The 22,391-nt window shown below is 38.3% G+C and overlaps 1 protein-coding gene across 1 annotated transcript in view; it reads right to left on the minus strand.

Annotated features, from left to right (window-relative positions):
- Positions 1-1,908: 1,908 nt before the first annotated feature.
- The window catches only part of IL7R (interleukin 7 receptor), a 20,985-nt gene continuing 502 nt past the window's right edge, over positions 1,909-22,391 (minus strand). Inside the window, exons 2-8 of the mRNA XM_006156329.3 lie at positions 17,281-17,419; positions 13,202-13,359; positions 9,768-9,931; positions 8,253-8,415; positions 7,160-7,253; positions 5,906-5,981; positions 1,909-5,505 (exon numbers count right to left, since the gene is read on the minus strand). Coding sequence (XP_006156391.1) covers positions 4,990-5,505; positions 5,906-5,981; positions 7,160-7,253; positions 8,253-8,415; positions 9,768-9,931; positions 13,202-13,359; positions 17,281-17,419 — 1,310 coding nt within the window. The 3' untranslated portion in view covers positions 1,909-4,989. The remainder of the gene's footprint in view (positions 5,506-5,905; positions 5,982-7,159; positions 7,254-8,252; positions 8,416-9,767; positions 9,932-13,201; positions 13,360-17,280; positions 17,420-22,391) is intronic.

Consider the following 22,391-nt stretch of genomic DNA (forward strand, 5'->3'; position numbering starts at 1 on the left):
CCCCAGACCGGAAGAGCCACCAGTGTGCTACTCCAGTCTGGGAGAGTAGCTGCATGTGCTGTCCCTACCAGGGGTTAGAGCTTCCTGGATTCTTGAGAGACCAATTCATGCCCCTGTATGATTAGAAGGTAGGGCATCTAGTCAAAAAAGATTATTCTTGAGCCTGAAGACTTAAATTTCCCTATTGGATTTCGGACTTACCCTGTTATCCCTTTCTTCTTTCCTATTTCTCTCTTTTAGAATGGGAATGACTACCCTGGGCATGCCCTACCATTGTATTTCAGAAGTATGTAACTTGTTTTATTTCATGGGCTCATAACTGAAGGGGAATTTACTTCAGAATGAATCACTTCTGAGAATTTCCCATATCTAATGTAGATATTTTAATGAGACTTTGAACTTTAAAGTTGATAGTAAGACAAGTTAAGACTTTCGATGCTGTTAGCATGGAATACATGGTTTTGCACGAGGACATAAATTTGGGGGGAACCACAGGTGAAATGCTCTGATCTGAAGGTGTGCATCTCCCCCAAATTCATCTGTTAAGATCCCAACTCTTAAAGTGATGACTTTAAGAAGTGAGACCTTTGGACCTTTGCCCTTTTGAGGTGGCCCTCAGGAACTGATTTTCCCCTTCTATGAAGACACAACAAGTCTATTACCTAGAAGAGGACCTTTATCAGAATCTGATCATGCAGATATCTGATCTTGGACTTCTCGGCCTCCAGAACTGTGGGAAATAAATTTTGTTTACAATTTACCCAGCCTATAATAATTTGTTAGTAAATGAGTGGTGAATGAATGTACAGACTTATGGCTTAAATTAAAGTAGAATTTTTCAAGATATTATTTTTTGTGGAAATACCCTTTATCTGACTTTCTGAAGTACCTGCCAATACATCACTGTTCCCAACTGAAACAGTTAGAGGTATCATAGACTGTATGCATAATTCTCTGAGTGTTCCACATATTTCACTGCTGTATGGCTTTGAACATGCTGTTTTCTCTGCTGGCAAAAGCCTTCCCTGCACTCCAGGCTCCTTTACCTGCACACTCCAACTTATCCTGAACAACCTTATTAAGAGTGACCTCCTTCACATTCCTCCCTTGTGGCACTTCTTCTTAATGCATCCTTCATTTGTTTTTGTTCTTTTCTTACCCCCTATGTTTGGGGAATGCCCCTCTCCAGGAAGCAGTGCCCATTCTTACTGAAGAAGATGAAAAAATGTGTTACCCTCTTCTCTGTTACCCACTACTAGGGCCAAGTACATGAGCTAGGCATTGTTGCTGTGAACTGCTGTCTCCAGCACTGCCTTTAAACCAGCAGCCAGTGATGTGAAGCCACTTGATTGAGGCTGCAGCTGAGAATACTTTTGTGCTGAGTGGCAGTGATGGAGGTGACTATTTTCTTCTTCTGGAGGTATAATTGGCAGAAATAGGAGGCTCTTTGCCTTAAAGACTGGTTCTTTGGCCCTCACAGAAATTCTGTGAGCCCTCTAATTATGTTTAGTTCTTTTTCTGACCAAATTAACCCAATTGGCTTTTATTTCTTAAAGCCAAGAATCCTGATTGATATTTTTGCCTTAAAGTAATGGTGTGCTTGACACTGGAGCAGTTTCTAGATGTGGTTGTCCTCATGTGATTGCACACTAAAGTGTCCCATTTCACCTCCATTAGTCCAGTACCCAGCACAGTGCAAAGTGGTGCATAGCAGATCCACATGAAATGGTTATTAATTAATGTATTAAATAGTCAACTACTTAATTGTTGAAAAAAGATCCTCTGAAAACCCAAACCCAGATGAAGACAGCAAGTGATGTCAGAATATTTCCATTGGATGAGGATGCCTATGGTCCATTTTGGGTATCCCTTTAGCTCTAGTTTCCACAAAAGAAAAGTGCAACCAGGAAGAGTCTGTAACATTTAATTAAATATGAGATATTAACACACGTTGTATATTCATACACTTAGCAGCTCTACAAAATGTTTGTAATGCATGTGGAAAGCACACAGTCAAATCAAAGGTCTTCACTGTAGTGGATGATGGATATGTTTAAGAATAATCCCAAAGAAAAACTACTGAGCTGGCAAAATATCCCATCCGATCTGCATCGTTTCCAGGGGCCCAGTCACATTTTCTATCTTCTTGGCCCTTTCTTTGTTTCCTAGCTCCTTCAGTAGAGCTAAGAAAATACAACTACACACAACAGAAACAGATCATACTAGGCTTTTTGGAAGCAAAGTACCAGGAAATCACACTGAAAAGAGAGGTAAAGGCCGCCATAAAATTAATAGAAGTGGTTGTTTGATCAATTATCTGCCTATCTCTCAGTTGCCTTTTTATTTTCTGCCATTTTGGACTGGCTCTTTACACCTCTGACTGACACATTGTCTCCGAATAGGAGTTTTTCTTCCGTAATGTAATCTAAAAGAGGGTTGGGCAGAATCAATTTATAATCTTGCATTATACAATTGTCCCTGAGTATATAATCAAGCATTAGCAGCAATTATGATGATAAGAGTATATGGATTTTAAATGCATAAACAACATACAGACATGCATTCATTAAATTCAAATGATAACATATGTCAAAAGAAAGAAAACCACTGAAACACAGGATTCTAGAATTAGAGGGAGTTCTATGATCCTCTGAAGTTGTCTGCTCATTTCTTTGAGAGATGGTCTATTTACACAAGGGATATGGCATTATGGCTTCCGGTCCTAACTTAAGATGCAAAGTTGAAACTTAGCTGTTTTATGTACCAGTTTTCTCACAAGTCAAAGATAATAAATAATTCAACACACTTCGAAGAACCTGTGTGAATTGTTTATCAGAGACCTAGGCTGGGCAAGAGATTTTGTGTGACTCTTCTTTGAGATGTGGCTCTCATTTATACAAAATGTAAAGAATACCTGCCCACCTGATGGAATATGTCTTCTGCTACTTATAGGCAGATTCTTTTTTTTCTTCTCCATGCTAATTTATGTCATTTTTGTGGCATTTCCCCTAACTATTCCCAACAGGGCACTTTCAACATCCCTCCAATAGTTTCAATTATTATAATTTGTTTATAAAGCTGTCATCTTGGTTAGAATTTTGCACTCTCTGAGGCAAAGTCCTATCTTTTTCTTCAGATTCCCTGCACCTAACACTATGATTGGCACACAGTAGAGTCTTCATCTATACTTGTTAGGGAGATAAAAGAGGTTGCTTATGGAATTGCTTTGAAAATCATGAAAGCACTAAGTAAACCTAGGGAATTTATTGATGCAGAGAACAGCACTTTGGAAAGTAAAACACCAAACTGAAGAATAAAATGGTCAATTATTACTAGGCCTTGAAGCCAACGGATAATTACTCTCCAAGTTAGAGTCCCCTACACAGACAACGGAAGACAAAACAAACAACAACATTTAAAATACTTACTCTCCCTAAACAAAGTAAAAGCAGAACAAAAATAAAATTTGAAACAAAATGATGAACCCCAAACAAAACCCTGTCTTGCACTTTGTTGTGCCCCCTCTGCCTGTGTAGTTCTTGGACTAGCTCAGATGTGGGGTCCTGTGGGTTAGCTACATTCTGCTCAGCTGCCTTGACTTAGTTTGAGCTAGTCACTAGAAATTTATCTAGACCAAGAAAGGCAAGAGAACAAATGTTAAATGTCAATAATATATCTCCTCCGTATCTTCAAGAACATGGCCATGGTCAGTTCACTCGCTAGCAAGTGTTTGAAACTCCATCTCTCAGAAGTTTGCAGCCATGTCCAAGGCTCTAGAATCTGGAACAATCTGGGGATGAATTGGATTGTAGTAGTCTATATACACAGAGGAGGAGTTACTCCCTCACTCATTGCTCATAAGAACCTATGTCCAGGGGTGGCAATAGGGTCTCTGGGGTGAAAGCATATGGTTGGGTGGTGGCAGCAGGAGAATTACAGTCATGATAACTAACAATATAATAAAAATTCTAGGCTTCTCATTTACCCCATCTTGAGCTCATTTTTAGAATTATGAAATAAAATGGGCATTGTGGCTTTTTCTTGCCTTCTTTCATGGCTGATCATGGAACTTCATAGCCATGAGACCATTGCTCTCTCATTTTAATGCTCATGGCCTTTCAGTTTAGGTGACTATATGTCCACATTTGTCTGGGACAGTTCCAGTTTGTAGTTATTACCCTGAAGTGATTAGTTATAATTTCCTTTTACACTTTTAAAAGTGACTCCATTTGAATAATAAATTATAGTCACTCTGTTATCAGTGAAGTTTGACACTCAGAAACGAGACAGTTCTTACTGAAAAGAAACATACATGGCCCAGGAAGACTGTAATTAGATTCCTGACCACCACATCTTGATGTACTCATAACTTTGTGGACACTTGAACAATTTAACTCTTTAATTCTCAATTTCACATATATAAAAAAGAGAATAATAATAATAATAATTATACTCCCCTCCTAGGGATATTGTGAGGACATAAGGGATCTTTAAAAAGTTCATGGAAAATACATATTATGAAAAACTATGCATGGATTTCCATGTTTTGGTGCCAAAATAAATTCAACTTTAAGTCAATTTTCCATGAACCTTGTGAAGCCCCCTCATACAGTACATCCTGATAATGGGAACTATCATTCTTGTTCTGTTTGCCATCTTTGTTCTTTTGCTCTCTTCCTGTCTTCCTCACCCTTCCATTCTTTTCTTGACTCTCTTTCTTGCATTATTTTCTGCCTTTTTTTCCTCTCTTAAATGATGAATTGTTGGATCACATAAAAACTTGAGACCAAATCAACATGGTAGAAGCAGAATGTTTTAGCCTCATGCCACTGAACTAGAGAGGAGAGATCAAGGCAATGTTTCAGAACCCTGTAGACTTTGCAATGGGGCTGTTAAATTTGTGCTGGGACAGAGAGTTGGAGTTCTAGATTTTCCCCTCTTGATCATCTTAGTTAATCACAGTGGGCTCTTCCCTGGGTGACTTGCAACTCATTGGTTTTGGTAAAAGCTGGACATGGTGACATAAGCTTCTTCTGATTGAAGTGAGGATGGGCTGTCCTGGGAAGTGAGGATAGGTTGTCCCTGTGAAACTGGGTTCAATGTCAGAATTCCAAGTTGGAGAGGGCATGGAATGGACAGGTTGTTATTTGTAGTTCTGGGACTAAGCAGCATGCCCTGGTATACATGAGTCCCATTCTTGTCACTATCCCCACAGTTTGGAGAACCAGAAGAGGGGAGTATAGGGGGATTACATGCAGTGACATTTCCAGTCAGGCATCTGAGGGGTGCATCTTCTCTGAAAGTTCCTGGTGTGATGACTGCATGCTCAGATGGCCAGCTGGGTCTTTGCATACCCCCTCCAAGCCTCTGTTTCTCACATGCCTCTATTTGTGGAGAAAATGCATCCTGCAGAAAGCCTTCTGTTTCATCTCTAGCTTGAATGCCATCCACCTTATGAATCTGGCAGTCCAGGAAACTTTCAGGATTGAAACTCACATTCAAATTCTGCACCAAAAAAGAGATAGATTAAGATGGCACCAGGGAAATACACTGCCAAATGTTCAGTTCAGGAAAAGATCTAAAGAACTTTCCAGAACAGTTTTACCAGGACATGTCAGAAAATTGTTCACAAGTTCCTCAGTTGACACTTTGCTTTTGGAGGTACTAGAATACTTCTGGATTTCTCATCCCTTCCATCTCTAGGAAACCTGGAAGTTCTGAGACTTGTATATTGTTTTAGTTTCCTCTTTCCAGGGAGCTGCAGCTGGACTTTTAGGAGAGACCCTAGTTATGGAATTCATTAAAGACCAAAGGTTGAGGTTCAACTGTTCTTTATCCTGCAATATATTCTTGGATATTGGGATTCTGTCTACATAGCACTTCTTTAAGTACCAGAAGCCCTCACCTTTTTCGGTTTCTTGCACAGTTGTTCCAAAGTCTTCTTATGATCAGGAAGACTGGGCCATACAATAGGCTTAATCCTGAAATCAAAGGATATTGATAGATGAAATAAATGGTAGAAGGAGAAGACTTTTTTTCTGAATCAGAAATCAGTGGACAGATTTCTAGTCTTGACTCTGCTACAACTAGGGGAGTAACCATGAACTACTAGTGATTTGCTATCTCCGAGCTCAGTGCCCTTGCAATCTAAAGAGCAATTAGATCAGAGATTGTTGCTATTGGTCTATGCTATGAATAAGACATGGCAATAATACACCTCTGGGAAACAGCCCTAGAGAGAAGGAACAACACGTTTTGCCATAAGGTAGTTTTGGTGTAGCCATGGAACTAAGATCTGATCTGATCATTTACTCTTTTTTTCTTTCTTTTTTTGGAGAGGTTTTTGCTATAGGGCACGTGCACTCGCCAGGCAGAGAGAGAGAGACATAGAGACAGAAAACGAGAAATCACCCCCCAGGGGGGATGGCCATGCTGCAATCCCTTCTCCTCCATTCTCCTCTCAGGATCTTGGACACGCACGCACACGCAACTGGTGTGAGTTTTAAGCCACCGGGTCCGGGATATGAACTGCGGTCGACTACATGGGAGCCCAGCGACATAGCCATTATGCCAACTGCTGGTCCCGATCTGATCATTTATTCTAATACAGGTGTGGCTATCTTATCCCTTCTCTTCAATGGCAGCAACTTCTCTGCTCTGATTTTAGTGGAAGTGGGGAATATTTTCTAAGTTGCCCAGGAAAATTGCTTTAGGATGGTACTATTTAAATTGAAGTATTTGTAATCCTGGGGCTATGTGGCCCAGTGCCCACTTAACTGTGCAGGTTTAAAACATCATTTTTACAGCCCTACCATAGGATAGAGTACAAAACTTCCATGAATTTGTATGTTGAAAGTCAAGACCTCAAGTACATTTTGCATTTGCTATAGGTGATAGCTTCTATACCCATTAGTAGACTGGAGGAAATGTTTGGGAAACACCACTTCAAAGAATTGTTTGGAAGGAGAGTTTGCTTTATATTTAGTTTATATATTTTTTGCCTTTCATGAAGTCAGCTATGAAAGTTCACTGGCACCTGGGTGTGAGTAGGGATGCTGAACACTATAATTCCTGAAATGTCTTGCTCCTTTCACAGTTTTCTAATCAACAAATGGGGCTCAGGCTCTGACTGGGATCTTGATTAGTTTGAGAAAGTCACCTTTTTTTCCATAACACACAAGCCAAGATGACCAGCAGAGCCATAGAGAGGAAACTCAGAATGCTGATCGTTAGCACGACAGGATCCATCCACTCTGAAATACAAGGATAGATTGTGGTTAGCATTCAGTAAGCATGCAGTAGGGTAGAATCATAGAATTCTTTGGATTTATTTAGCACTGTGGCTCTTTTTATTGTGTATTGGAAGTTGCTCTTCAGTAAACAGGATGATGTGCTAATATTATGGTGACATTTGACTCAAGTGGTATACCTTGGGTTACCAGGCCTAGAACATCTGTCACTTGAAATGTAAAAGTGATCTAGTGCCAAGGTAGCACTACTCTCTTTCTGTCTATTACCACTAAGGAAAAGAAGCTAGGGCAGGGAGTAAAGAGATAGATGTTCAGCTGTAGTTATAGGAAATTCTAGGGTTAAGACGGGCAGCTGGTATGGTAGAACAGTCCTCTCAACTCTCAAAGGGAAGGTATATGTGGTATTTGTGCCCTTAGGGGCCTGACTAAGCCATGCTTTTTCACTCTTCTGAACATTCCCACTTCCTAGACTCTAAGAACATCAACGTTATTCTGGAAAAAGAGACATGGGACTGCCACGCTAGCTTGCTCACCTACCACCATCAAGTGTTTCATAGAGGATCTCGGGAAGGTTAGCTGTTGGGATCCCAGGCCACACTGGTAAACCGAGGTAGTAGGGATTTTGTTCAGAATTATTAGGAGCTGCCAGGAATACCTATGGCAGTGGTATCTAAATAGTCTGCACTCATTAGTAGGGATTTTGCTCAGAATTATTAGGAACTGCCAGGAATACCCATGGCAGTGGTATCTAGATAGTCTGCACTCATTATTTAAGTTCTTAGATAACTATTACTAAGGACCCTACTCCACTGCATCCTTGCTCTTCAGAAAAGAGGCCAAGACAGTAGCAGGCAAGACATTCTTTAAAGAAAATGTGAGCATGGCTTCTGGGGAGTCCTGGTTCATAATTTAGTTTTTTCAGTCGCCTTTTCATGTTCACTCCCACACTTAGACCGCAAAACACTGCTGGAGAAATGAAGTCTCCTCATAGCTATTCCTTACCTCCTTTGGACTCTGAAGTTCTAAAGTGGTAACTTGGGCTCCATTCACTCCAGAAGCCTTTAAAATAATCAGTAGGGATGGATCGGACTTTAATCTCATACATTGCATCAGGTTGTAGCTTTCTCTGCAGGAGAGTCAGTTTTGTGTTGGATAAATTCTTGTGCTAAAGAGCAAAAAGTGCCATTATATTTTTAGTATGGAAAAAGAGGTGTTGTCCAAGCATTTCACGTTGTACTCTTTTAATCATGGAGGCTCTCTCTTACTTGTTAAGATAAGGAGTTCTAATGAGTGCAGGGATCAACAACAGGATGAGGGGCAGAATCTGTGTGCTCAGACATGATACCATAGGTGGCCAAAAAGGATTTTTATTCTAGTGAATAACACATTCCCACTTTAGAGCGATATAAATGACTTCCAGGCTTCCTCCTTTTCTGCATTTTAATATTGTCTTTTTCTTTATCTTTTCTTTCATGTGCCAAGAGGGATGAAAAGTTAGGAGAGTGAGCAAGAATCACTTCCCTCTGGAAAGATGCCATTTTACATTGTGAATAACAATATGGATGCAACAGCTTCCTCATGGTATTAACCCCTTAATACCTTAAAGAAAAAAGCAAAAGCAAAACCAAAAAACTATCAATTTGTTGGGTAAAAAGTAATACAGGAGCCAGATGATGACGCAGCAGTAAACGTAAGCTCTATAGAGTTGACTCACATGGAAAGGTTCTGAGTTTGGTCTGGAAACCTCCTTGAGCATATTGGACACACATGTCAATGATTTGGGGCTATCTGGGGATGGATCATAGCATGAAGGCTGTGTTGGGGTGTTTATCTCTCTCTGTGTTTGTCTCTTTTGCTCATGGGAGAAAGAAATACACAAGCTTTAAAAATGAAATACATATTTAAAAAATAATATGCCAATGTTATTTATACATATTACTTGTTTTATATATTTATTGAAATGGTGTATTTCTTATTTTGTGAGACTTTTCCAAATTCTTTGCTTATTTTTCTTTTCCTTTTTTATTTTAATGAAAGAGAGGAGAAAGATAGCTATTTTTGACAGAGTCTTGCCATGTCACAATTCTCCTGCCCTAGCCTCTTAGTTAGCTAGCACCACAGGTGCATGCCACCATGCCCAGTCTTTTAGGATGGGCCAGGAGCTATACCAGGGCAGCCTCTGTGTCTTCAGTTACTATGCAGTGGTGCCCTCCTACTTGTGGCTGGCCATTTACTCATTTTCTATTGTGATTATTGTAGCCTTTTTAATAAAAAATGTATTTAATTGCAATGATCTATTTCAGTATTTTATTGTTTATTTATTAATTTTTAAAATTTACATCCAATCGCTATACATCGTTAAAGCATAGAGCACTGCTTTCTCCAGCATGAATATGGTGCACATCAGTCAGTTTTTGAAAACAAAATTGTTGAATGGTCCCAGAGTAAATGCAATTCTAGGGCAATAAAGTACATAACATTACGTTTTTATTTTATAAATCTCCTTGATCTACATACCATCCAGTTGTCTTCATCTTTTTCTTGACGGTAAGCTACGTCATGAATTAAATCTTTTATTGTTAAATAGCTCTTTTGTGAGTGTGAAGTATTAAATGTCACCACAAATTCCTTTGCTTCCTCATGATACATAACTTTTACGTCAAAAGGAGCCTCGGGTTTAACTAGAAAAGAAAAGCAATGACGTTTGTCTAAAGGGCAGTCAAGTGAATAATTTTAATTTTTGCTTATTTTAATTTTTGTCCATAAGGCACATGCACTCACTGGAAAGACACAGAGAGAAAAAGAGAAAGAGAGAGAAAGTGAGAAACCCCCCCCCCCCCCCGGAGGGATGGTCATGCTGCAATTCCTTCTCCTCCATTCTCCTCTTGGGATTTTGGACACACCAATACACATACCCCATGAGTATTTCAAGCCACGGGGTCTGAGACTCAAACTGGAATTGACCATGGAGCACCTAGTGCCTTAACTGCTATGACACTTGCTGACCCCAGAAATAATTTTAATTTTTTTAAGTCTATTTTCTTGAAAATCACTCTGATCCTTCTCAGTTCATGATATGACTGTTCAGAAAACCATTTCTTCTTCCTAGGATCAAATCTAGACTACAGTTCTCAGCATCCCTTGCAGCTGGATGTGGTCTTCGGAGCTGTGTGGGTGCAAGTGACAGGCACCTACTCTTGTCTTGGCCCCCAAACTTTCCTGGACATAACTCCCATGCTCTGTCCTCATCGCTGCTTGGAGTCATATATTGAAAATGGTGGATCCATAGGATACAAGGAACCCTGAGGATCCTGCTTTAAGATCACCACTCAGGTCAGGAACACCTTTTTTTTTTTTTTTGAGAGATTTTCACTGTAGGGCGCGTGCGCTCGCCAGACAGACAGAGAGAGACATAGAGACCGAAAGCGAGAAATCACCCCCCACGGGGGATGGTCACGCTGCAATCCCTTCTCCTCCATTCTCCTCTCGGGATCTTGGGCACGCACGCACACGTGCCCGGCGTGAGTTTTAAGCCACCGGGTCCGGGACACGAACCGCGGTCGACTACGTGGGAGTCCAGCGACATAGCCATTACGCTAACTGCTGGTTCCCAGGAACACCTTTTTTGACTCTGACCTAAGTGACAAATAAACTTAGAGTGTTTGAGATATTGTATACTTTGGAATTTGTTACAACAGCTAATGCTAATTTTACACTAAAACACATTCTCTTTGCCTATTGAATATTAGACAATTTTTATCAACTCACTCTAGAGTAAAAATAATTAAACTTTCATTTTCCAATACAATTAGATTATATGCTGAGAAACTTGCACTTCATATCAGCTATGTAGAAGCTGGGGATCTGTATCATTGCCCTGCCTCATATCTTCCAGAGTAGCCTGAGGCTGTGCCCTCTGCCTGTCAGCTGCATTAATTGTACTCCTCTGGGCCCTCTTCCTTCTGTCTGTCTGTCTCACAAAATTGCCTTTAAGAAAGCATACACCATATAGGATATGCTATAGAGAGAAACAGGTATTATTTCAGGCAGAACAAGTGCTGAGAATGGTGTTGATTTCCTGAAAAGCCTCAGTATCAAGCCACTTTACCACCTGGTACCTACTAGTTCCCTGTCCTGGGGATCCTAGCTGTGCTTTTCCATCATTTGGGAAATAAGCTGTCTAGGAATGGGGTTACCTTTGTTTTGTATGACTGGTCTTAGGCTCCATTGTTAATGAAAGGGCGTGTGTTCTTCAGACTTCTATTTGGTAGGCTGAACTCGATTCTAGGCTGTAAGCTGGACTTTAGACAGACTTGTTGGCTCAATAAAATAATTCCACCTGGAATTTGGCTCATTTATTGTAGTTATTTGTTCATGTTGGTGTCTACCTAAATTTCTCTGGCATTGCCCTCTTAGAGGTTCTGAAAAAGAAGTTTCTCCTTTCTTACTCTTAAATGTCTTGTGAAAGGGGACGTCTCTTTCACCCTTGCATGCACTACACAAAGGGAAAATGTCCTAGGGGGAAGCAGGAGGATAGGCACTGAGTGTAGAGAAACAGCCCAACACAGAATCCTGGAAACCCTCTGACATCTGCCAAGCAGTTCTGACCTTTCATTCACATTCTCAATGAAAACTCGGAGACTAAATCCCTTGTCCTGTCCTACTTTCCCAAGGACTCTCAGTCCTGGGGGAATTAAGGGGAAATAGGACAAATATAGATTACACACCTATTAAGTGCTGAGAGCTTTGCTCATGTTGCCGTCTAAAAAATAGTCACTTATCACCACTACATTGATGAGAAAACAGAGTCTCAGGAAGATTAATAAACAAATTCGGAGCCCTGCAAAGTGATTTAACAGGATTTAAATCCAGTTCTGTGTCATTCGAAGGCTCTCCCTTCATTTAACTTTGATTCTTATGCCCTGTCATCTCATACTGGCTTGCCCAGGTGATCTCCAGACAGGTCTGCCTCTGCCCAAGTGTTGTCTTTGAGAAGGTGCTCATTCCTCAAGCAACATTTTTAAAAGTTTAATAAAGTCTTGTGCAACTTGAACAGTCATATTGATCTACTTTGCCAAGAAGTGAGATGGCAGGAAGCTCCTCCTCTAGTATTAGAGGGTGAGGTATGCCATAAATAAGAGGAAAGAAGTGAGAGGGCTGGTGGTTGCTGCTGAGTTCTGATTCTGGGGTTCAATCAGTAGCATCCAGCTTCAATTAAGTTAAATGACAGTTCCATTAATAAAATGTCACATTAGCAGCCAGGAAAAGATGTTGCAATGAGACTTATCTCCCCTACCTCTTACCTTGTTTTCTTAAGGATACTTTCCAAAGCTCTTTGACTCCCAGCACACTTTGCACAGTGGCCTGTACTACCAGTAGTATGTGTACTCTGCTCCTTTCCCCTGCCTCGCAGATGTGACTCTGCTGGGCATTAGGGGTGTAGCAGAATGAGGACCTCTAAGATCACTGGGCATATGAGATCAAGGGATTCAAATGTAGGAGGGTGTTCTCTGAAACAGAGAAACAAATGTTTCAGAGAACATTTGGGTGTGCCTTGAGTGTTGACATCCATGCAGGATCTTATATACTGATGTGGGGTTGTGTAGGAATCAGTTCTTCCCTAGTTCTCTAGGACTTTGTTCAGGGACCAAGAATCTCTGCCTTGGTGGATAATGGGTATTCAGCTCCAGTTAGATTTCATACAGATTTGCTCAATTTGTAGATGTCAAATACCCTCTTCTTTACCTGAGTTTGAAGATCCTCAGAATTTCTCACAGAAGGAATTAGTAGTATGAACTCAAAATTTTTCATTTAAAAAAGTGCATTAAGAGAGTTTACTATTGTTTATTGTAAATAGTTTCCATAATTTCTCTACTTTTAACATAGAAAAGGTCCAGATGCAGTCTTCAGATATACAAAAAATGACAGCCATATCCATACATAGATCTTACCTATCTCAACTATGTTAATGTTTTTACAAGTTATCTTCTTGTCTCCAAGTTTCACACATATTTTGCTGTCTCCAACCAGTAAGAATTTCTTTGTCCTGAGGAAATATCTGTCTTGCAGTTTACTAAGATGCAGACATTCTACACCCACAAGGTTCTTGCTGTAGAAACAAAAAGGGAATCTGTCTTGACTCAGATAAGAGTTTCTGCACACAAATGGAATCATATAGTGGGTACATTTTAGTTGTATGACTCCAGCTCTTTCTATAGATGATGTGAGTGAGTGGTTCAAGTGAGAGGGAGAGAGAATTAATTAATATAATGTGGCTTCTAGCTGCTATTACATTTGATGATAACTTACTTAGGGGTTAAATCCAATTGAACCTGAACTGTCAAAGGATTTCATTAAAATTATTAGAAAATTTCTGTATTTTTATAATTGACCAATGGAAACAAATACTTTGTTCAGGTAATTTTTTTATGTTGTGCAGGAATAATGGAAGAAATAAAGGTTATAAAAAATATTGAACAAAAGAAGGGTTAAAAGAAACCATATAATAGTCTAAAGGACTATATACTTAATATCTCATATATTTACTATGAACCACCTAAAGACTTTTCATAGGCAATTTTGACATATAAACCCTAATAAGATTGGTCAAGAAGAAAAGCAAAGGTATAAATTACTACTATATGGACTATAAGTGAGGATGTCACTATAGAGTATGAAGCTATTAAAAGTGTAATTAGAAAATATACAAAAATTATGTCAATGTATGTATATATAGGAAAAAATTAGTACCAATCTTACACAATTCTTCAGGAAAATACAAGAATGAATCTTTTCCATCTTCTTTTATGAAGACAGTTTAAGCCTTATACCAACCACTGGAAACAATAATATATAAGAGATATTTATAGACAAATATTGATAGTTGAACCAATGACATAGCAGTGACCCAGAACCTCAAGAATGAATATGCAAAATTCCTCAAGAAAATATTAACACATTGATAGTAATACACATGACAAAGCAGGGTATATCTTGGGAGATCAAATAAGTTCAACATGCAAAGATCAATGCCTATAATTTGCCACGTTAAAAGAATAAAAAACTGAGGAGAACACCACAGCTTTAGGTATAGAAACTGAGATGTGATCTATATATATCAGATTTTGAAGATTTAGTATAAAATAAATGTAAAATATCTCAGTATTTTTGTTTATATTGGTTACATGTTAAAAATGACAATATTTTGTGTGTACAGTGTTAAATAGCATATTGTTAAAGTTAATTTTACCTATTTTTTCCCTGTTTTAAATGTGTCCACTAGATAAGTTAAAATTATCTATGATACATTTGTAGATTGCATCATATTTCTGTGGGATAGAACAATTCTAGGGCATTTTGGGAAGCAGGAAAGATCACTGAAAGTATCTAACTAGTACTGTAGGGTACTGAATTGGACACTGTAGGAACTTCCTAGAGGAATCGAACCTTAAACCACTCTCAAATCTGTTCTGAAAATAGGGAGATCATGTCACCTGATTTTTGACCCTATCTCTACTCTCCTATATATAGTTTAATATTTTAAACACATTATTCCTGGTGCAAGTAAACAAATGTTTATGTGAAAATATTGAAGCAAAGCAAAAAAAACTAAAAGCAACTATTGTATCCATTCCTCAGTTGGTATTACATTCCACCCCAAAGCAGAATCAAACTTAAAGATATTGAGCAATTCTGAGGATTAGTGTGGTTTACTATAGAAAGGACTAAATAAATAACACTCAACACCTGATAGGTATTACTAGTTAAATCTAGACTGTCAGGGTTCCACCTGTGATAGTGGTGGTAACTGATGAAAACTAAAAATGACATATATGAAGTGGACTTTATAGGCATTATATGAGAGTGATGGTATCTGTTTCCAGAGCCCCTGCTTTCGTCACTCAAAACAATTGAGATCTGACTAGAGTTTTGATGAATAACAAATTTTCAGTTCCCTCAATAAAAGTGGACTTATGTTGATATATATTGCTCCCTCTGCCCCTGCCAATACCAACTCTGCAGTTCCAGAGTCCAACATGAATATTTCGATCTCTGTGATAATTGTTTGTTAACGTGAAGTGGTTAAAATGCACATTGCTGGTAATCCAACTCTGTGAATTAGGTTAATCCCAGTCTCTCTCTGAGATCTGCTCACTGAGCACTAACTAAATCAGTTTCTAGACCTGGGAAACTGGTGGCTGGATCCAAGGCAGGTGAAAAATTCATCACCCTCTTGAAGATGGCACCTGGTGTCCATCAACAATCTCACCTGTGTAACAACTCCATTAGCAGACACCATTTTCAATAAATTCCAACTTCTTCTTTATAAATTTATATTAATAAGAAAAAGATCATTCCAATAAAGGTAGTTTCATTGTGAAAAGGATACCCAACCTAGCCAGCAAATATAGTTAACTCTGTTTACCTAGATTTAATTTGTGATACATTGGCTACTCTGAACCTAGGACATATACAAATCTCCCCTTCAAGAAGAAGATTTCTCTAGAATTACCCTAATCTACTAAGGAGTTCATACTTAACTGCTTCACACCAAAAACAAGTCTTAAGGAAATCACTTTTCAATTGAAATAAGTGTGTCCAGTTAGAAAGCCCATATAGAGGCTCTGGACAGATTAAAAGATAACTAGCAAAAATCCAGATTGCTGAAAGAAGTGGGTTAGTTTTGTTCAAGTGAGCAAAGAAGTGGTCCAAAAAATATGGCATGAATGAAAGTGGACAGAAAGGTCAACCTTGGCTTGACCAAGAGTAGTTTAGCAACTAGCTGGTTAGAGAGCCCCAAAATCAGACCTCTGAGTAGGAGGATGTTTGTCTATGAAGTAAGTGAATGAATGAATCCATAGGCTATTTTAGCATAGTCTAGTTGCAGCACAAATTCTGAACATTGTAGGTTTCCATTCTCTCTACATATTTTATTCCTAGAAAGTATGTTATAGAAGTGAACTAACACAGGCAGACTGAGAACACACTATGAAATTCAAGTCCAAGACAGCATTTATCAATGACTGTAACAGGAAACACTGCATAAAGATATTTGGGGAGATCCTGTAAATTAGTATAAGATGTAATCTGAGATTTGTCTGAACTTTATATTGTGAAGGATAATCTCAGTGTCTTAGAATTTTAGAAGCCCTGACTTACTATGGGTAAATCTTAACTTACTTCCCTAACTAGGAAAATAACTAAAAATTAGGTCATCTGATATGAATTTGGAGATAGCCCCAAGTCAGAATTTCATGGTAGAGTATATTTTTCAAGTCATAAGAGATAATAACCCTTGGCAACAAGAAATGACTTATGGAAGAAGGAGAAGATAAAGCTCCCTGAACATTTTACCAAACTTTTATGCATGAGAGATGGTCTCTTTTCCGTTTTTTGCTTTTTCTCTGAGGGCTCATGAAAATACAATCTAACTTATTTCTGGAGATTTTTGGAAAATTTACATTGTGAAGACCACCTGAAGTTATAAACTGTGTCTAGAGTGTAGATGTTGAGTCTATATTCTCAGATTTGTAATTTGCTTATAATATATCCATTATTCACTGGATGATTATTCTGAGGACTCCACATATTAAACTATTAAATCATCACAACATTCCTATGATATAGACTACCACATTTTACTGGCGAGGAATTTGAGGAGGCATAGAAAAATTACATAGTAAGCACTAGTATTAGATAGAAACCAGGCAACTTTACTCCAAAATGCCTTTCGAAGATTCTAGATAGTCTCATGTTGGGCAAATAGAATGAGAAGAATGCTCTAGGAGGAGCAGTATTTAAGTTCTGCTATGTAATTGGCAGTTAGATCCATAGTATCATTTGGCTGTAGCCTCAGGACCTGAAAAATGAACTGTGAGAAATACTTTGCTTCACTCTTTTGGTGAAAGACAAGAAGATTTTTTGGAATTCATTAGATTTTAACATTTGAAAATTAGGGCCACACAGCCTTTCCTTTGAAGCAATAGACAAGAGCACATGAAGAGAAGAATTGTAAGCACTAATTACTCACCATATTTCAAAGTCCAGATTGGTGCTGTTGACATCAGGATCATCAAAAGCACAGGTCAGCGTGTGCTGGGGTCCATTCACTTCCAACTGACTATAGCACGAGAATGAGTAGTCATCAGGTTCGGCATCCTCCAGGTCTCCTGGGAGAAGAACAAACATGTGGGTGGTACTGAAGTGAATAAATGCATCCTCTTGAAACCTGGTATGACATTAATAAATAACAGATTTATTGTGGCAGACATGGACGGATGAGATATCTTGTCTAAAAAAAGGATAATTCAAAGGCAGTAGCAAGAAAAACACCTTAAAAACAAAAACTAGGTAAATAAAAAGAAAGTTTATTACTGTGAATAAATAACCTCTGACTATTTCTAAATATTTATGCTATTGAGTTAGTGTATTAGAGCAAAATAAACAGGCACTGAATAGATTTTTTCTGGAATTTTACCCGTTACTTTTGTTATATTAAATGTGTGTCCAATTCAAATAAATAAACTATTTCCATCATTCACATACTACCCTATATAACTTTTGACTTTATTATTAACCTTTGTTATTCCTCCTATTTTTTAAAATGAAGAACAATGATAATTATCTTACAGTCGAAAGTTCACTTTTTTAAAGGGGTTGCATCCCTTGCCTCAAAAGGAATCCCAACTGGCCAACTGCAATGGCACAGGGGTAATGCATAGCAGCTGTGGAAAGGTCCCAGTTTTGTGTCCCAAACTCTCCCTGTAGATGTTAGGTATATGCCTGCAATCCAGGCTAGCTGAGGCTGGGGATGGATTGTGGCACAGAAGATGTTGTTGGGAGTAGTTGTCTCTGTTTCTCTCTTTTTACCCATCTCTCTATCTCTTTCTGTGATTCTCTTATGGAGAAAGTAAGTAAGTTTATTATTATTTTTTTAAAGGCATTTGCTGGATCCCATATGGCCAACTGCTATTTGAGTCTCAGACCCAATGGGTTGAAACTCATACTAGGCATGTATGCCAAGGTCCCAGAGGAGAACAAAGAGAAGGAATTGTAGAATGGTCATTCCCCTGGGGGGTGATTTCTCACTTTCCTTCTCCCTGTCTTTGTCTCTCTCTGGCTAACATAAGCACCCTAAGGCAAACATCTCTACAAAAATAAATAAATTAATTAATAAATAGCATTTCAAGTAAAAGTGGCATTGATTATCTCCATTCTGTGATTATTTAAGGTAATTTGTTTTAATTTACTTGCTAAGGTCAATGAAATGAGGAAACATTTGAGCAGAACTCAGATATGGAAGACTGTCTCAAGAATGTTAAACATACATTTCTGTTCTTAAAAGTTCTTCTAAGGTCAACCCGTGGCATGGTAGTTAAGGCAGATGGATCCCATATGGCCAGCTGCATGGTTCAAGTCCTGGACCAGTGGCTTAGGAAATACACTGGGTGTATGCACATGCATGTCCAAAACCCTAAGAGAGAGGTGGAGAAAGGATTGCAGCATGGTTATCCTCCCTGACCATGACCTTTCTTACTTTTTTTTTTCTCTCTCTCTGTCCCTCTCTGGTGAGTATGTGTGCCTTATGACAAATTGAAAAAAAAATCTTTTATAGATATTTTATTTTGTAGATGCTAACAAGATTTTGAAAGAGAGAATTAGGTGTTTTTTTTTTGTTTGTTAGTTTTTTTGCAGTCACCTTTGGAAAACATGATCTGTCATAAAAAGTACATATTTAATTTTTTTTTTAAGGAGAGATTTTTGCTATAGAGCATGTGTGTTCACTAGAGAGACAAGAGAAAGACAGAGGGACAGAAAGTGAGAAATCACCACCCAGGGGAGGAGGCCATGCCATAATCCCTTCTCCTCCAGTCTCCTCTTGGGATTTTGGGCACACACAGATGCCCGGTGTGTTTGAAGCCATTGGGTCCAGGACTCGAACTGCAGTTGACTATGTGGGAGTCCAGTGACATACTATTATGCTATCTGCTGGTCCTATATGTTTGATTTTTAAAGTTGGATCATGGACTCTATGATTAAGGAGACATTTTGTGCATCTATTTTACAATATTTAACAGAAAAATGAGGCTAAAAATATCTATTGTAAAATAAACTCTGACTAGGATTTGAGAAAATCTGGAGTAATCAAAGCCATTCTTAGAGTTGTTGAGTATGAGCCTGTAACTATTTCCAGGTATTTAGGTACATTGATAGTAGAAATTTGATACTTCTAATGCTTTGTTTTCAGGATATACTAAAATCAAACTTGTTGAGTGTTTTAGAGATACTGGGCAGTTCAAAACAGCACTCTATTTACTTAATTAGCTCAGTAGGTCTGGGAGAAAGTTAACGAAACTGATTGTGTCAGTAGACCATCCCATAGAGTGACGGTTTGGCTCAATCAAAGAACAAACCTTGAGCAGCACCAATTAGACAAAAACCATGGGTACTGCTCATAACTACAGGCATTTGTCATTTTGACCATTCCCAGGATCTACCTGGCTCATAATTCCGCCACTAGCAAAGTTTCCTTTTTTAATTTCAGCAGGGTATAGCCCTCCTCCTGTTGTCAGTGTTGTATAATGAGAGGTAGCCGACCACTTTGGTTTCACCTTTCCAAACATGTTCATTTTTAATTTTATACACTCCAATCTCTTCTCTGGAGAGCTGGCACCTTTTCTAAGTGGAATGGTTCTGGGTAGATCTAGCCTGCCCTTACATGGCAATCCTCATGCTGTCTTGACTTTTTTCTCATCTCTGGAATTATCACCATCCTGTACAATAGAACACACAATTCCATTTGGATTCAGGCATCCTGTGGATCAGCTAGTCTCCACAGTTCTTTGATATACATTGGAAGCTGGAGAGAGCTCATTCTAGAAGATGCCAAGCACCAATAGAATGCAGGACTTTACTGATCTCAGCCATCTAGTTTTCAAAGCATGTTCATTGTATTCTCTCAAACAATATGCAAAGCACTATCAATATTATTTTCCTGTACTCAAAGTGGTTGTGTTTTAAGAAGCAGTTCATTGGTTCCTTAGCAGGTGTTACTGGCCAGAACTGCTTTGTAACCAAGAAAAATTCCTTTCAATTTATGAAATTACATGACATTTTACAAAGAGAATGTTCTACTTGATGTGAGCTGAAATTTCTTAGCTCAGGGTATGGTACACAGTGGCTAAGAACTCTGGTGTCAGAGCTTGACCCCTACGTGCTTGATTCCTGCCTCTCCTCCTTTGTAATTGTCCTCTGTTGGGTTTTTCGACCTCTGTAAGACTTAGTGTTCTGACATGTAAACTCATGCTATTATAAGGAACCACTGAGAGGATGTGTATACAGACTGCTTAGAACACGGTAAGCAACCAAGAGGGGTTAGTTACGACTATTATATTTTCTAAGCATTAAGTAAAGAAAAGGTAAAATAAGAATTCTAATTCTGGGGATCAGCAGATGGCAAAATGGTTACTTTGCTAGACTCCTAAGTAGCCAACTACAGTTCAAGTCCTGGACCTGGCCGCTTAAAACTCACGCAAGGAGTGTGTGCATGCCCCAAATCCTGAAAGAGAATGGAGAAGGGATTGCGACATGGCCAATCTCTCTCTTGCTTTCTGTCTCTCTGTTTCTCTCTGTCTCTCCAGTGAACACACACACCCTATAGCAAAAACCTCTCTACCAAAAAAAATAAAAATTCTAATTCTGAAAATTTATATGAAATATTTGGGGTTCTCTTGAAAAGGAGTCCTGCAGCAATTGAAAGTATTATCATTATGGTTTTGAAATTACATAGAATTTTTCAAACAGTGAGCTAATGTATTATTCTTTAAATGCTCAATTATCTATATTATTAATATTTAAATAAGTAAGCATGTTTACCCATGCACATTTTCTTTTTGGAATATGTATTATACAAGAGGCAATATGGGCTTAGATATTTTCTTCCTATTGAAGAGGAGCAAGTTAGTTAATAGCTTAAATGATTTTGATTTTTTAAAAGTATTCTTTCTTCTCTTAATTCTTTCTTCATCCCATGGTTATCAGAGAACTAACTTCTCTTTCTGCAAGCAGCAGATGATTGTTTTATGAATTCTTTACACCACAAACTGGGAAGTATTTTGATGTGATTGTGTGAATGGGTGGTTACAGAACTCCTAAGAGCATCTGAAATTTAAAAAGTTGAAGTGAAAACCCAGCTTTTACTTAGAATTTTAGTTTTTGTAAAGCAGTATGATCACCAGGGAGAAAGAGCAGGAAAACATACCAAAAGAAAATAAGATGTATGTGTTTCCCTGCCAAGGATCTGTCTTTGTACAAACCTAAGGTAACATTTAGCATGAGATAATGATCATCTTCCACAGAGTGATTCATACATGGCCACATCGTGAAAAACGTCAAACTTCTGATAATTCCTGTAATGAGAAAATTCTAGGGATTTCCATCCTTAGTAATCACATGATTTAAAATATCTAAGCTGAGTCATTAGGCTAAGGTGTTTTTCCTAAAAACATTTGAAATTTAAAAAGTTGAAGTGGAAAAACAGCTTTCACTTAGAATCCTTATTTCTTGTAAAAACAGTATGATTACCAGGGAGAAATAGCAAGAAAACATAATACCAAAAGAAAATGAGATTTATGTGTTTTCCTGCCAAGCATCTGTCTTTGTACAAACCTAAGGTAATATTTAACATAGGATAATGACCACCTTCCACAAAGGTGTTTTATACGTGGTCACATCGTGAAAAACGTCTAACTTCTGACAATTTCCTTAATCAGAAAATTCTAGGGATTTCCATCCTTAGTAATTACATGATTTAAAATATCTAAGCTGAGTCATTAGGCTGAGGTGTTTGATAAAGCTTATATGCAAATACCTTTTAACTCTTAAAGCGAAAGGGCTTAATTTTCAGGAACAAATTGGAATCCAAGTTCTTTGGTGGTTCTTGCTGTTACCGGATACTTTTGCCTGCAATTTTGTTGTAATTGCAAAGTATTTACTAATTGAGCAGAATTTGCTTCTAGGTAGTACACACTTTTATGATCCCGCAGAAAATTATTACACATAGAAAGTGTGTTGCTATGGAGACTAAGAAGTGATGATGTTCAGGGAGACAACACACTCAAATCTTTCTCTCCTCAGCTATTG

The sequence above is a fragment of the Tupaia chinensis genome, unplaced genomic scaffold (assembly GCF_000334495.1).
Source record: "Tupaia chinensis unplaced genomic scaffold, TupChi_1.0 Scaffold000489_1, whole genome shotgun sequence".
NCBI classification, from domain to species: Eukaryota; Metazoa; Chordata; class Mammalia; order Scandentia; family Tupaiidae; genus Tupaia; species Tupaia belangeri.